Source organism: Papaver somniferum, chromosome 7, assembly GCF_003573695.1.
Source record: "Papaver somniferum cultivar HN1 chromosome 7, ASM357369v1, whole genome shotgun sequence".
NCBI classification, from domain to species: domain Eukaryota; kingdom Viridiplantae; phylum Streptophyta; class Magnoliopsida; order Ranunculales; family Papaveraceae; genus Papaver; species Papaver somniferum.
Window position 1 is genome coordinate 143212202 of NC_039364.1, and position 16648 is coordinate 143228849.

Consider the following 16648-nt stretch of genomic DNA (forward strand, 5'->3'; position numbering starts at 1 on the left):
ATTTATTTGAGTGCTCCGCTTATTTTTAAGGGTTATTTGGTTTTTGGTATTCAGTTTTTGACCAAAACCTGGGTTTGGTCTAACATTTGTCCAGCGTTTGCGTTTGGTAATATGACCAACGTTTACCGTGTTGACTCGGTTATATGGTGACGTGTATAACATTTGACTTGGTTTATTTTTTGTGCACCCTTTAAATTATTGTGTATTCACTACTAGGGGCCCCAGAAATTGGAAAAATGGTAAGATAAATCAGGGAAGGTTATAGACGATTTAATTTTTGATTTGGCCGAGTTTTAGTGTGGATGGTTATGAGTTGACTCGTCGGAGTGGAGATTTGGTCAAGTTTTGGCGATTTACAGGACTTTCTCAGGCCGAGTTCAGGCCGATCTAATGTCAAGCTAATGAAGAAATCTGGATTACCATTACAGACTGAAGCCAATTTATTCAGTTCCTTGGTGGAACAATGACCACCATTTCTTCTAAACAAACTCCATTAATTCACAATCAAATGGAACCCATCTAACCAGCAACCGCCACCACCATCATCATAAGACCCTAACTTCAAAATCTATCCATTTTGTTCTCTGATTTCAAACAACGACAAGAACCCATATATATTCTTCTACGAATTCACCATTAACATTTCTCTGTTTAACTCAATTTGTATAAAAGCCTTACCTGTAGAATCCTTAACAATTGAACTACTTTATACAGAGAATTATGAATGGAATATGATTAGATTTCAATGGAAGGGAGAGATTGAAAGAACTTCAAATACTACTTGAATCGTTTAACCAAGGGTTACAATTTAGGGATTTGGAGTTTTTGATTTGGTAAACTATATACGATGGATTTTGGGTTTGTAAACTGTAGCAGCAGAAAAGAAGATGAAAGGCTGTGGTCAAAAACAAAAAAAGATGAAGGTTAGATTTAGGGATGTAACGAAAATATATATAATAATTTTTGAGGGTAAATACAAAGTAAATCAAGTCAACAGTTAAACACGTTACTACTCAACGGAGTCAACGAGGGTCAACGTTGGTCCTTAGATCAAACGCAAAGGCTGGACAAATGGTAGACCAAACCCAGATTTTGGTCAAAACATGAGTACCAAAAACCAAATACCCTTATTTTTAATTTCAAATTTTATAAAAAAAAACAACAACAACCATATATGTAGGAGAAGTCCTTTAAATGTAACATAAAAAATATTTAAAATCTTAAGAGGAAGTTAATCTTTTAAAACATCTTAGTTTAACAATTATTTGTAAGAGTATACTTATCTAAGGTTTGATCATGTAGCGGTTGTTTTAATATAAGAAAAACGGTCGTGATATGTCCGGTTCGTTTCATTAAGTACGCAAGGGATATCGAAATATGACAGGAGCACTCAAAACATGCCATAATAGCATAATGACATGCACCGGAATGGAATTACCAGGACATATGTATAACGAACACATGACGACAAATCTAGCGATGGAGGAAGAATTTTAGGAGGATATAATTATATTTATTGCTCATCAAATGAAGATTCAACATAATGGTCTGGATACAACACAAATCAGTATCGAAGACTACCAATTTTTGGGACAATGATCGAATAATTATCTAAGGGAAAATAAAACAGTTTCCCAGTAATTTTTACCAAAAAGTTTTATTTTAATCAATTGCAAGTGTATTCATAGCTACAAGTTCTCATGGGACAAACTAAATCTTATCATAGTTTGCAGTAATTAGTAAAATCATCATAACCAAAAATTATTCCGTCTCTTGCCGACGACACGGGTTATTTCTAGTAGGAATTATACAAAGAAAAGAAAAGCCAACATAAATTGGACCATACCACAACAATAATAATTGACTGCCTCCTATTTTGAATCAGCTCAAGTTGAATTTTGATGCTTCTTGGATTGATGAAAATAAAATTGCATGATATGGACTAATCTTTCATTCTGCAACAGGTACAACTATCCAAGCTGGATCTTGGACCATCAATGCCTCCAGCCCCGAATAGGCAGAAGCATTACCCTGCTTGAAGGTGCTAAGTGGGCAGCAATCATGAACTATAAAGATTTTTGGATAGCGAGATATGCAAAGGAGTTACAGATTTTGCTCAAGGTCACACCAACACAATTCATTGGAGAAGTCAGACTATCGTACCTGAAGCTCAAAGGATTCTATAGTTTTGTGAGCATTTTTTGGGTTTATTTTCAGTCATAGCAATAGTAATAAAGTAGCCGATGTTTTAGCAGGCAAAAAATCAAGGCCACTACAATCAGCAATGAGACTAATGCCACAATATCTTGTTTCTGCTTTAACTTATGATGTTAGTTTTATGGTTTTAAATGTAATTCCATATAAAGGAAACACCCTGCCGGAAGATTCTCATATTTCAGTTCCTAACACTGAGATAAGAGTAGCCAACAGGGAAAGCAACCTCATGTAATCTTTTTGTTGGTCTTAATATATAAACTTTCAAAAAGAAAAAAAGAAAAAAGTATGAAAAGTCTCCAATGCATCTGCATACATGTACCCGATTTACTGTTTTATGTCAGACCAACATACTTAGCGATTGAATTTAAGCATCGACATGATAGCGAACAGTTAAGTTGTGATGTTTTTGCCAGTAATATTTACAGCTAACTGAATTCCAACTGGGTAGAGCCGTAGATGCTGAGAAGGCCGAGGCACTAGCATAAAGGAATCAGGAATTGTCAGAATATTATATCTGCCATTAATGGAAAAAGAGATGGTGTTAAGCCAAATAGCACAATTGCTGATATTATAGAAATACTAAGTAGTGGTTTTAGTAATTCCGGATTGGATCGGATATAAACTCTGTAGCTTAACTCTTTTCCAATGAATGCATTTTCTAATCTAGAGCCTAGACAACTTGTGTCCGCGACTTGACTTCATGAGTTTTAGTAAAATATGCAGATAGACTGTGTCCACAAGATTTGACTTGATGTAGTTTGGTGCTACTTATCAAATCTCTTCTTATTCTAGAGAATGGAGATCGCGCATGTCACCGACTCCAACTTCTTATAGACCTTTACACAACCACAACCAAACTTGAGCCCAACCCACCGTCCACCTCTTACCATAACTAAACCGACTCATTAACTCCAAAAGTCGGATCGCCTACCGACTATGATGGAGAAACTGGCGAATACATGTAGATCATTTCTTGTTTCACTGATACATTAGTTAGATATCGATACACACGTCTACAACCTACATAGAACAATGCATAAAAAATCTACCATTTTGATTAGAAAGGCAATCTGTCAAGAAGGATGAGAAAAAGGGACAAGTTTTAATATTTACACTACAAACAGGACCCTCTATTCCTCCCCTCGGGTTAGTATATCGTTCACTTACAAGGGTAGAGATCACTCGTCGTCAGATAGGCAAACAACTTCTCCATGGGCTGCTGCTGTTGCAGGACCCCATAGATCACTAGAATTTAGACTACCAAACATGTCAGATCGGTCAATGCTTTGAATGGAAGGTAATAGGTTTTGAGGGTTAATACTGCCACCGCCGCCACACAGGCCGAAGTTGTCGAAGTCGTTCATCATAGTATCAATCACTAAGGATGAATTATTATGTGTTCCTGCACTTTCTGATGGATAGGTGCTGCTATTAAACCCTGCACCATAGTTAACCGGGAGACTGGTGACCTGCAGACCTGAAGAACTGCCACCAGGAAGATTACCAAGATGTACAGGCAACATTGTGCTGTTATGGGGTGGTTGCAGACTGGGTGATGCTGACATTGATGTTGAAGGTCTGAATGGTTGCAGGTGAGGGGCATGTGACTGTCTGCATCCTACTTGACTGCTTACACTTGTTAAAGCCCCTCCTGTGCTGAAGTGAGGTCTGACTGGCATGTTATTGCTCAAGAAAGTAGCTGATGATTGGCGAGCCACCTGCACAGGTGATTGGATAGTTGTACATGGGGTTGCAGTCGGAGATCTCTGAGAATTTTGTTGAGAAGGCGAGTGGAATAATTGGTGGTTCTGTAATGGTCCCTGGTGTCCTCCTGTTAAAAGGAAACAAGAGTCAAGAGCTGAATATCATACTGCATACAAACATATGCTGCTGTGACCTAAACAATTTTGTCTCAATGCATCCCAAGTTTCTAAATTCAGTTTGTGGAAAATAAAATTAAAAGACAAATAAATAACCCACAACTCACTGCAAAGGCATCTGATATTTTGGAAATATTCGTAGAACCGTATACATGCATGTAGGACCAACAAGAAATGCCGAACTCTATATCTAAGTAACATATTTCAAACGGGAAACACGATCTTGGTGATGAGTGTAAGGGTCGCTGAGGAACTATATACCTGGCTGTGATCCTAGTGGCCCAGCAGCCCTAGTAGTTTCACTACATTTGAACCTAAACACCTCGGCTAACATCCTATTCATCAAAATTTTACTAATATTTGTGTCAATTGACTTCTTCTTCTGAGCTAATGCAGTATCAGCATCGTGATTTAACTTGTTGTACTTTCGATGAATCTCTTCCATCTCCTTCTCATAATCAGAATTGATCCGCACTTTCTACACACAAAATACAGGATGAGAAAGTTAAAAAATCATCTACTTGAAATAACTGATCTGTGGAGTTTAAGCACAAGAATATCATCCCTTGGGAGAAGGTACAGTTGACTAACCAATTCTTCGTGGATCTTCACAACTTGTTCCTCCTCTTTACGAATTCTTGCCAGTTCATAACAAAGAGGGTCCTGAGGTAGCGGAGACTGAGATGTCCGGGAAGAAGTCATGCTTCTAGTATCTGATACACGTGTGCCACTTCCAACTGGGGGATCTGTTGGAACTCTAGACTGTTCAGACGGCAGTGTTTCCACGAGTGTAGGCAGCTCCAATTGCAAAGCAGGCGGAAGAACTGAAGTGTCATGACTGGAAGAGTTGGCCAAGATGGGATCTCCGGGTGGATTTGCTGGTGCAGCCGTTTGCAGTGGCCCAGCATGTGAAAAATCTGAATTGTCATTATATGACTGGTTACACTCCAGAAGATCAGAAGGTGAAACAGTGGCTGTAGGCAACTCCGATTGCGTAGCAGAAGGTGGGTTAACTGGTGCAGTCATTGGCAATTGCTCTGCAGGTAATGTTCCCTCTACTACCTGTTCATAACCACTAATAGTTTCGGGAACCTCAGAAACTCTCACCTCACTAGGTCCAAGTGAGCCAGTTCTTGCAACATCCGGTTCTTTTGAAGGACCTTGACCACTAATCTCTGAACCTTCAATAGGAAATTGCATATCGCGTAGAAAAGCTGTGGTGGCATCTTCAGATCGATCACACGGAAGTGGATCAGTGGTTATGGAGTCCACTACTACTGGTTCATGACCTCGAACAGTTCCAGGAGACTGAGCAACTCCCATCTCAGTAAGTCTAAGTGAACCAGTTCTGTCGGTAACTGAGCTATCATGACCTCGAACAATTTCAGATGGCCCAACATCTCCCATCGCACTATCTCTAAGTGAGCCAGTTCTATCAAGAACTGGTTCCTCTGAAGGACCTTGCTCACAGCGCTCCAAATCCTCCAGCTGGAATTGCACATTAGGTTGTGTAACTGAAGTGTCATCATTAGACTGCACACTTTGGAGGGGATCAGTGGACTGCAAGGTTGACTTCACAAAATTATCTGGTCTTTCAGTGGGTGTGATACCGTCTACCATTGATTCACCTCGAACAGTTCCAGAAGGCCCAGTGACTCCCAAGTCGTTGAGTCTGGGTGAGCTATCTCTACCAGTGATTGGTTCTTTTGAAGGACCTTGTTCATTAAGTTGCACGGTTACCAGCTTGAATCTAGAATCCAACGACTGCGACAGAGCCAAAAATGAATCCACAGACCTTCCAGATTTTGCTTCTCGCACCCAGTAATGCTTCAACCTTGTCTCTTCATTCTTGGCCGCCAGATGTAATGACTCAAGTTTCTTTAGCTCCGCGTCCATATGATTCTTGATAGCATCTTTTTTGCTGTTAAAATCCTGATCTACTTTCTTCAGTTTCTCTAATCTAACTGAATTTTGATGATGCAGACGACGAATAAGAGCCGACTCAAATTTGTGCACTTTATCTAATGTTGCTATTTGTTCCTTCTCAATTTTAACTCTTTCTTCCTCGAACTCTTTACTTTCCTTAGTCTGGTAAGCCACGAGCTTTAGCCACCTCTCCATGTGAATCTTTCTAACCAGAGAAATGCTCTTTGAGATTTCATTGTTTGGTGATCCATTAGCTTCTTCGGAGTCGGTTGCCAGTTGTTTGATGGGGACAAATTCATTGGAACTATGTTGACTTTGAGGAGTTCCTCTGATCGCTCCTCCTTCCAGATCTTGCTGACCAGGCATTTCTGATTGAGCCCTTGCATGCATATGGGGTTTCACATTATCTGTAACTCGTGCAGGTTCGTCTGTAGACTGGTTAACATTTTCTGTTTGACGTAAAAACGATTTCTTCTTTTTCCGCAGCATATCATAGATAGCCAAAACCTCTTCTTCCGTACACTCAAAATTCAAATGCTGCTTTGCAAGTTTAAGTGTTTCCTTCCGATCTAGCTTATGTTTCAGCAAAGAAGCTGCTATCCAACACTGCAAATTGAACGCTACGTCAAATTAGATACTTTAGGCAAAAGAGCTTGAGTCACACTGGGTTAGCTGCATCTGATAAACTTATCAGGACAACATAACTTTTAGCCAAGTAAGGCAACAGTTACTACCTTAAAGTTCATATCCAGATCAGATATAGATTAACCGCCTCAAAGAAATTAATTTAAACAGGTAACATCAAATTGCAGTTTTGACCATTACTCTATGACATGTCCACCATAAGTTACCATTATGTACACTATAAAGGATGCAAAAGAAAGGACTACATGAGATGATCCATCATGACTATTGTGCACCCTGACCAAGAGTTCTCTGAAAATTTAGATAGAGTCTGAATTTAGTAGAAGAGTAAGAATCTAACCACAGATATCTCGAAAGCCTGTATAAGAGTCACTCGCTCCTGATTGACTCGATTATTATCAATAATATATTCAAGAAACCTTCCAGCCATCTTGTTGACATTCTCCTGCATTCACAACAGCGCACAAAGTTAGAAAGACATGTGCTCCTGATACCATTAATCAGGCCAAGGGAACTTTACATATCCAGGAACACCATGCAAGAATGTCCTGTGCTTGCTTAACCAACAAGAAATTTCAACATATTTACAAACACATGTCATTTATATGAGTGTTCTTTTCATGCTTTTCCCTTGTACTGCTGTGTTACTTAAGGGCAAAGAATTTTCAGGATAAAATGGTACTTCATCATGTTAATGGAAAACTACCACGAGGCATGTGTCTCGAGGTTTTTTCTCGACCATGCTCTCTTGTCACGAGTCATATCCGAAGTGAGTACAGGGGGGGAGAAAAAAGTTATGTTGATGGGATGCCTACCGGAAACAGTAGAATATTGCAAAGTTCTGAAATATCTGGCTTCGAGAAGATGTGAAGATCTTTGGGTGCATTAAGGGACTTGCTCCTTTTCTCAGGTCCACTCATACAACATGCAGGTACATTTGAGATTTCATTAACATTGCGAAAACGGGCAGCATCAGTTGAAACTGTGGGACTTGCCAGAAAATGAGACCCGTTACCAGCTGGAGTTCCAGACGCTCCTGAAGAAAAACAACTTGCCTTTAGCTCTGAGATTTTCAAATAGCTGGAAAGAGAACATCTAGACTCTTAAACAGCTCGACAATTGTCATTACATTGCACCCAGGGCAATCAGCTGCAACAGGACTGGTATATATAAATTACCTTCCTTGTTCGCACCACCTATTTTTCTTTTATCTTCTACCAGAGCTCTGTGAGTGGCCGCATCAGCGGTACCGTTAACAAGTTTCCTCCTCTTCTTTGTAACATCATCATTGTCAGGGCTTGTCCTTTTTGGTGAGCCATCAAAATATTGAACTCGTTTGCGGGATCTCTGGGATGTGGATGCAGCCGACAAATATCTCCACTCAGGGGTCTCCCTTTCAAGTAGTTTTGACCAGAAGACGTGAGGCAGGTCTGCTTCAGTTGACTGCATTTCCAGCTCATCAGGTAAACAAGTATCGCTAGAGTATATCCCCCCAGTTTGTTTAACCTTTGCAACAATTGAAGAATTGTTTGTACTTGTGCCGCCAGCAGCTTGAGGTAGCGAACCCAATAATTCCTTCACTAGATTCAAGACGCCATCAGCATCTTGATCAGAAGTGATTGAACCAGAGGATGGGGAAGAATCATGGAACTCTTTCAACTCTTTGAATAGACGAGAAGCACCCCATCTGAGCAACATATGAATTGTAGAATTATTTAAATTCTGTAAATTGCTATCAAAGGTCATCCCTTGCGTAGCATGAATTAGAGCCTTTTCTTCCAAGGTAGACGACGAATACAAACGGAACAGTTTTGACTGCTCATGTGGTGAGTCAATTGTGATCCTCTGTAGAACTTTCAAATCATTATACGGGCTCCAGTCACTATCATACAGAATAACAATATCAACTGATGACAGCTTAATGCTTGGGTTGCAAGCACGACGCTCAAGTAAAAACACAATCCTTCCTTTCTCCTTATCATTAAACTTGTTCATGGCTGCTTGCTTCTTTGATGTGGCCAACCCACCATCAACACGTTCATAGGAGTCTTCACCAAATCTCTGACGCACAACATCATCCAAGAAGTCCCCCAAAGAGATTCCGCCAGAGCCAACAATTGACTGCCGCATCAAAAACATTACAGTGAGATTATATATGGTTAAAACTTAGAAAATGTGATATTTTCCGTGAACATTCTGTATATTGTATCTTGTTTAGTCTAAAATTTGCTTCCACATCATAAAACATGTAATCTAGAAACACAGCAGGAACACAGGGAGAGGCGGCTTGTAATGCTCGTTCACAAGAGAAATTACAAGAATGGTACCAACCACCCTTCTACAGTAATCTCTATCATGTTCATAGCAAATAAAATCGGTCAGCTGGACCTTGAGCCATTAAAGATCGGGGAGATTTCTATAAGTGCCACAATAATTCAAATTCAAACTAAAATGTCTGTGTTCCAGTCAGCATTGAATCCGAACGGAACATATCAACTTACACTTTTAACTGCTTTTACATGCCTAGAGAAACACATTATAGTGAGACCCGAAGGAACCTATACAAACAACGATACAACAAGCAAGGACATGACATCCTAAATATCTGGATAAACACAGAAAATTCAGTAAACCCAGAAAATAGTAAATGAGGTGATATTATATGCTATACCTGAAAAAGGATTAGTACTCTTAAGCCTTGCTTTTTAATCTCCGAAAGAATTTTATCAAGTACTTGTAGCTTGCCACTTGCTTTTACTCCAACATTCAAATACTCGGTCACTGGTAGACCATTCGTAAGCATTTTCTGCAAAGTAGGATCCACAAGATACGGATGGTCGCAACACTGCAAAAGTATCCCATGTAAGAAATAATATGCATAAAACCTAACAGTAGCAGCAAGTAAAAGACCTTGGTAATCATGATAAGTTAATAGCTGCAGCAGATAGAAGAAAATCATGTGAAAATAATGAAACAGCAGTCAACTAATTAGTGAAACAATAGATACGATCTAAATCCATACAAACCACCCACTTGCAGCAACAGATGTAGGCCTCACCTTCCTGGTAGAAATAAGAACATTACGAAGGAGCTCAACAGTGTCAAAGCTTTTTGAACATGAACGAAGGAATGCTGAATTAGAGAGTAGCGTATAACAATACTGCTCAAGCTGCACACTGGAAAGCTTGACAGGAACCCAGTATTCGACAAACTTAGATGAGTCTGATTTACGTTCAGATGCAACGAACCATGCAAACCTTTCCTTCAGTTTCTCAATACTATCGCTAGAATCATTCTTACAATGACTTATACCTTCCCCATCATCTCCATAACCAAGGAAAGACAGCAAATGGCGGTAATCAACCAAGCTATCCTGTAAAATATTTGCACTCGAGTCAGTGATAGGTTTTGAAGAAAGAACCATCAAATATTCAGCACAAGGACAGCAAAATAGATACCTTCATTGGGCCATTGACAAGAAGAAGCTTAAAGTAAGTGGTTAGCAACTTAATATTCTCTAAAGATTTTGACACTTTGGAAAGTTGACACTCATCAACTATGATTGCTTCCCAACTGACACGATTTAGTGATTCTATATCCTGCAAAAAGATCACAGAAGTAAGCTATCCCACACATCTCACCTATGAAAGAAGCCCCGGTGAAACCCCTCTGCGTACATATATTGGACATGGCATTAAGTTGCAACAGTAAATACTAGATATGTATTGCATTTAGGTATCAAAAACAATTTTAAACAATAACAAGGTAAATGCATCACCAAGTTTTCTGTTGCAGTACCTCAACAATGGTATCTAGAGATGACAGAAGTACTTGAAACATTACAGAACGACCCTCCTCATAAAACTCCAGCATTTGTATGCTCTTCCGAGCATCTCTGCTTCCACTGTAAACAATAACATCGAGAGACGGTGCCAAGCGCAGGAATTCAGCTTCCCATGCAGAAAGGGCAGAGGTAGTGGACACAATAAGAAATGGCCGGCATACAACAGGCTGCAGGGATAGGATGAATAAGATCACCCTAATAACTCGCTCCTGCAGACAGGCCAATTGGGTTATAATGTGAGCAAATGTAGAATCCACCTGATAAGAGATCTTCAGTCTAACATATATATATATACACAGACAATTCGGAGGATAAGACTGCTTAGCGATTTCGTTTAACCCACTCCTGCAGACAGACTTTCTTTTATGTTTTCAACCTACAATAATATACGTATGATATATATAAACGGGAACCCAGAAACTGAGTGGCGCTTACAACCACTAACAACAACAAACACAAGAAAAACATTGAACATCAAGCATAGCACCATCGATAAACCAGAGAGAACATGAGGATGCAAATACATCATTTGTAACTTCTACCTGATCCTCCATAAAAACAGCATTTTGTCCCTTGTGCCAATACTCACGAAGCTTGTTCACAGAACATAGATGGTCATTATCAAGTCCAAGTTCACACTCCCCTGGCAACTCCAACAATTTAAAGAAGGAACCTCTCCTTTCCTGCAATACCTGTACCTTGGCAGCTTTAAATACGTAAGAAGCAACATATTTCATGCTAATACAGAGTTATGATTAGGTGGATTGAAAATGATTTGTACAAGTGATTCATGTCATGCATGTAGAAAAGTATTTTCATAGTAAGACGTGACCCACCTTTTCTGCCCTAGTAGGGTCAGATGCCATTTTTGCCTTCTCAAGGCGACATTCATAATCCTTTATAAGCTTCAAAGCTTCGGCTGACCTCAAAAATGGTTCATTCTCCAACTCCCAAGTGGCATCATCATAACCAAGACCACTCCATTTCACAAACCACTCAAAGTGGCATAAGATGTCACTATGACTACCCCCAAGATACTCCGCCCGCTGCTTTGGTGACATTAACAATCTCTTCCGAAGAAGGCGTTGTGGCACAGCCCATTCTGGTTTCCATCTTACAACCTGAAGGGTGAAACAAGACAAATACACCGCCAACAATTTTAATACAAGGATGATTCTTATTGTAGTGTACCGAGTGAAACATTAGCCTCTCCATTTATCAAAATGAAAACCTCATTTGCATGGAAAAAAAAACTTAACTGTAACTTAATATCACAGTACCTGGTTCTTCTTGAACTTTCCAACAAGAACTGGAGCTTCAAGAAGAAGCTGACTCTCTGGAACCCAACGGTTGTGAACATGAGCAAGGCATCTATGCTTAACCAAATACTGCTTCTGAACTCCTAGTGCAGCAACACACATTCATTATTGCAAAATACAACCAGACTATGTAGACCATTAACGTATAAATTATAATTAGAATCAGAATGCACACCTGATTCTACTTATAATTCATTATTGCAACTAAATTTCATTGAAACAAAAAAAGATTAGTTACATTCATACCTTCAGAATCAGCTAACTCCACTTCTCTGGCATCCAAAATGGACCCCACTCCTCCAGATAGAGAATGCACACCTGACTCCACCTTCTTCTTAACACAGAAGACACAATGCCAAACACCAATTGGCACATTCTTTAGGGGTGGATCAAGACATTTGAGATGGTAGCTTTTTTTGCAACCCTCACCGTCACAACACCTGCAATACATGAGAAAAACATGTATATTGAGCACGACTAAGTATGGCTAATCACAAAAAAAAAAAAAAGAGAAAAAGAGAAAAGAAAAAAGAAAAATGCCCACACATCTGTAACCAACCAGCTATAATGGTTCACCTATAAGTATGGCTAGGGTGTCCCTACTTGCTAGAAGCATCTCATATTGATATATTAGGGTACATGCCTAAGTAATTACAATCAGGAATTGAAATCTAAACTTTAATCGTGTACCACGGTAACAATATGAGGTCAACTAATACTTCAACTAATGACTAAAAAGAGAGAGGATAGAGACAAAAAAATCACTGTAATTGATAAACCATTTGATTTAGCAATATGTATCATATATCAGTGTAGCTGAAGGTTAAGCCTCAGTAAGCACGAGTTTAGACTTCAGTGCTAAAAAGTGTTCAAAGATCAGTGTTTTTATTTGCTTGTTTTACAAATGTCCTTCACTTGCCAGTGAGAAGTCTCTGGTTTCACATTTCAGTATTCAAGGAAATGATAATAAATTAACTGAAGATGAACTGAGCAAAGGTTACCCACAAGAGCGTTCCACCAAACTTGCAGCTGACACAAACATTATCACCACTTCCTACTGACGTCATCCTGGGAGAACTCATGAGTTGTACATCCGTGCAGCATTCTTCAGCTAGGTCTCTGCAAACCCTGGCTTTGAGGTTCCTTCCGTCCTGATACAACGTAATTAAGAAGGGATGGAGAAATAAGATCCAAAATGTAGAACGCAGACAGGACTGATATAATATCAACTAAACTTAGACCTGCAATGTCTACAAATATGCATTCGAAAATTGTATTTACCTCTTCTAGTTCTGAAGGAACTAAGTTTTTGGTTCTGGCAGGCAAAACAACTTGATCAAGTGCAGGATTTCTGAAAGAAGAGAGTGGAGATCCCATTTAAAAGTAAATAATAGATATTTAATCAGCGGAAACAAGGATTCCTATAATCAAGAAGATACCTTTACAACAGAGTTCTAGTTAAACTGCAATCACAAAAGCAAATAGCATGAGAAGAAAATATGATACCTTTGATCTTCAAGCGACGTCTCACAAACTTCTGCAGTCTCTGTATTATCAATGCTTCTTCGAGGGGCAGCATGAATATCTTTCTCAGACCCATCCGTTTGGATGCAACTCTCTGACATCTCACCGTTCTGGAGACTTGTGACTATCGGTGCCTGCACACAACTTACATGCTATTTCATACAACGAAAAGAAGATGGTGCGAGTACAAAAAGTTTAGTTTCAAAAACTAAAAGATGCAGTTTGTTTTTTCCGGAGATGTCAAAAGTGCGTAAAAGGACAAAGACTCATCAGATATCAAAATGACAGCGGCACAATATGTTCGAGGACATGAACAAAGTAACCTTAAGGACAGGGTCAGAAGCAGAAGCACAGATCACTCCATCATCCAGGGGGACACTATTGGAACTCATTTCCAGCCTTATCCTTTTAGATCCAGACAGCTCAACAGTGTTCAAGCATGAGGGTAGTTTTTCTCTCACTTCCCCAACCTTTACTCCACCGCGATGACCTCCATGCTCAACCTTCATGGAACAACCAACTCCTGTTTCCTCGCTAACCCCTTGAGGCAAATCACTGAGCACTTTAAGCTTCTTATCTAAAAAAATCAATCAAAAAAAAATGATCAAAATATTTGAAGGTTGAGCAGAAACCGGAAAGATATAAAGCACTGTTACAATTACACTTCTCATCACTATAAAAGTAAGTATGGTAATGGATGCATTTCTAACCAGAAGGAACAAGCTTTGATGATCTAAAGTCTACTGATCCTTATTTTCTCTCACTTGGTTCCCATACCTGAGTTCTTATCCTTCTTGCCCTGGGTCTTGAGCAAGGATGCCCTGTACTTAACGGCACTCAATTTCTTACTGGCATTCCCCTTCACATCTTTGGACTTCACTGTGGTATTTTCTTCAGTTTTCTCTCGCTCCCCTTCACTTCTGTTTTCTAAGGAACTATTCTCCGAGTTCTTTGAACCTGATACACTTAATGAATGGTTTCTGCCATCTTTATCAGATCTTCTCAGTGGGCTCGGCATATTTAGTTTCTCCAGTCGCTCAGATTTCCTCTTACTTGGAGTAGTCTGTGGAGTATTTTTCTCGATTCTTTCTGAATTCTTTGTACTTGGAGTACTTGCTGGACTCTGCTTCTTCGGAGTTGTGTCTCTAGGCGACCTTCTTAAAGCTAGTACTGTATCTGTCGATGGAGATCCTGATGTTACACCTTTATCAGCAAGTTGCTTAGAGCTGCTTTCATCATTCACGCCCTTCATTATGCGACCAGAACGTGTTACCTTGGTCATCTTCCCATAAAACACCAAATCAAGTATAATTCAAAAACACAAATCATAAAAAAATAAAAATAAAAAAATAAATAAACAGCAAACTCATAAACATAAAAGCTACAGCTTATCCCAGAATAATTTCCAATTGAAGTTGTTATCTAACAAAAACACTTTACAAGCTAATCCTGATAACAAAAAACAACTTTCCAAAAAACACTATACCCAAACTAGCTCTAACATTTTGACCTAGCTCACATCCTTAGAGACATTTTTGTCCAGTTTACATAACAAACTTACAATGTAGTTAAGATCGTCTCGAGAGAAGGTAAATAAATCATGCATGCATTATCGACAAATAACAAAATAAATCCCAACAGAAGAAACAATGCTGCCCAGAACAATCACAAAGAAACCCTAATTTATTTTTTCGAATAGCTTAAATAATGAAGCAAAAAACTAACGAGGCCACATGCAGACAGAAAACATAATGTTTACTAAAATAAGAAGGAACCCTAATTTAGCGAAGGAGGAAAAAAATTAAGAAATCTGAGATGATAACAAATATTTTACCTGAATATGAAAGTTCTGGAATATAAGAAGAGATTAAATAGATTGATGACATTAATGAAGTAACATATACAGATTTGAAGAATATACAGTAAGATGACTGAGATTTCTTACTGAGGGTTTTCTGATTATTTATCGTGAAACCGCCATGGATTAGGCTAATATATCGCTACGCTACTCTGAGAAGGGGGAGCGATGAGAAAAGTGTTGGTGAAAAAAGAAAAAGAAAAATCTAGACAAGGACGAAAATACTACTGTACTGATAACGTGGAACGAAAATACCCTTGTGCTTCTAGAGTAATTGCTACAGGATCCTACGAGCAGGTGAATAATGACAATGACCTTTGATTCATGGGCGCGAGTGGACCGTGGAGCCGACACCTGCTGTTGAGTTATTATTTCCCAAGGCCAAGCGCATGTCAATGCTTGGTTATTTCGATTTTATAGATTAATTGCAGTGAAAACTAATTTGGTAAAAATATCGTTTGGTCCTTTTATAGCTGGGCCCGTATATGTTTAGTCCTTTGGTCAAACGCCTTTATTGTTTGGTCCATAATTATTTAAAAATATTTAACTGGACAAAAATACCTTTCTGTGTTAGTTTTTTTTTGTAGCAGTTTATTCTTTAAAATGAACTCCTACTAATTTCTACTTATTTTTTCAGAAATCACCTAAGAAAACAGAGTTCATTCCAGAAATGAACTCCATATAAAAATCTAAAAAAACAGAGTTCATTCCAGAAATGAACTCCATATAAAAACCTATAAAAAACAGAGTTCATTCCATAAAATGAACTCCTAATAAAAAAACATATAAAGCAGAGTTCATTCCAGAAATGAACTCCTGATAAAAACCTATACAAACCAGAGGTCATTCGTCATAATGAACTGCTGATAAAAACCTACATAAATCAGAGTTCATTCCATAAATGAACTCCTGATAAAAATAGAGTTCATCCATAAAAATGAACTGCAGCATCATCAACTTCATCTTCTTCTTCGTCTTCAACAGCAACAACAAAACATCATCGTCTTCAACAGTATTTAACACGAGCAGCAAACATCAGTAACAAAGATCTTCAACAACAAAATCAAGATCTTCAACATCAACATCAAAATTGCCGTCATCTTTATCATCGTCAATAACAAGATCTTTATCATCAAAATCAAGATCTTCATTATCTTCATTCGTTTGCATCATCATCTTCTAAAGAAAACACAGTTCATTTCAAGAATGAAGTTCATCAAATTCATCATCTTCAACAGTTTCAGCAGCAGTGACGAAGAAGAACATAAATCTTCGTCGTTTTCATCATCTTCATCGTGTTCATCATCATCTTCAACCACAACTGCATCAAAATAGGGAGAAAAACATAGTTCATTTCAAGATGAAATTCATCAAATTCATCATCTTCAACAGTAGCAGCAGCAGTGACGAAGAAGAACATAAATCTTCATCGTTT

General features: G+C 38.7%; 1 protein-coding gene across 4 annotated transcripts; it reads right to left on the minus strand.

Annotated features, from left to right (window-relative positions):
* Window positions 1–3242: 3242 nt before the first annotated feature.
* LOC113298634 (helicase protein MOM1-like) lies at window positions 3243–15406 on the minus strand. 4 transcript variants are annotated; one of them, XM_026547428.1, is made up of 20 exons: window positions 15190–15406; window positions 14133–14601; window positions 13679–13932; window positions 13338–13489; window positions 13113–13182; window positions 12837–12982; window positions 12078–12271; window positions 11793–11914; window positions 11349–11633; window positions 11055–11204; window positions 10467–10721; window positions 10127–10267; window positions 9727–10041; window positions 9340–9513; window positions 7847–8789; window positions 7484–7704; window positions 7009–7113; window positions 4689–6629; window positions 4359–4575; window positions 3243–4048 (listed from the first exon to the last, which is right to left on the minus strand). In XM_026547428.1, exons 2-20 carry the CDS (start codon window positions 14371–14373, stop codon window positions 3396–3398), a joined length of 6579 nt encoding a protein of 2192 aa, XP_026403213.1. In that variant the 5' UTR covers window positions 14374–14601; window positions 15190–15406; the 3' UTR covers window positions 3243–3395. The 4 variants fall into 4 exon arrangements, with proteins under 4 accessions (XP_026403213.1, XP_026403211.1, XP_026403214.1 ...); XM_026547426.1 differs by having other exon boundaries at window positions 14133–14637; XM_026547429.1 differs by having other exon boundaries at window positions 15301–15389.
* Between the last annotated feature and the right edge of the window lie 1242 nt (window positions 15407–16648).

What these genes read in the sequence shown, in the direction of transcription:
- LOC113298634 (XM_026547426.1), bottom strand. Translation starts at nt 14,637, where the DNA reads ATGACCAAGGTAACACGTTCTGGTCGCATAATGAAGGGCGTGAATGAT. An exon ending in CAAGAAGGATAAGAACTCAG is followed by an intron (nt 13,933 to 14,132) that starts GTATGGGAACCA and finishes TGATTTTTTTAG; the next exon opens with ATAAGAAGCTTAAAGTGCTC. An exon ending in GCAATATTCTACTGTTTCCG is followed by an intron (nt 7,114 to 7,483) that starts GTAGGCATCCCA and finishes TTGTGAATGCAG; the next exon opens with GAGAATGTCAACAAGATGGC.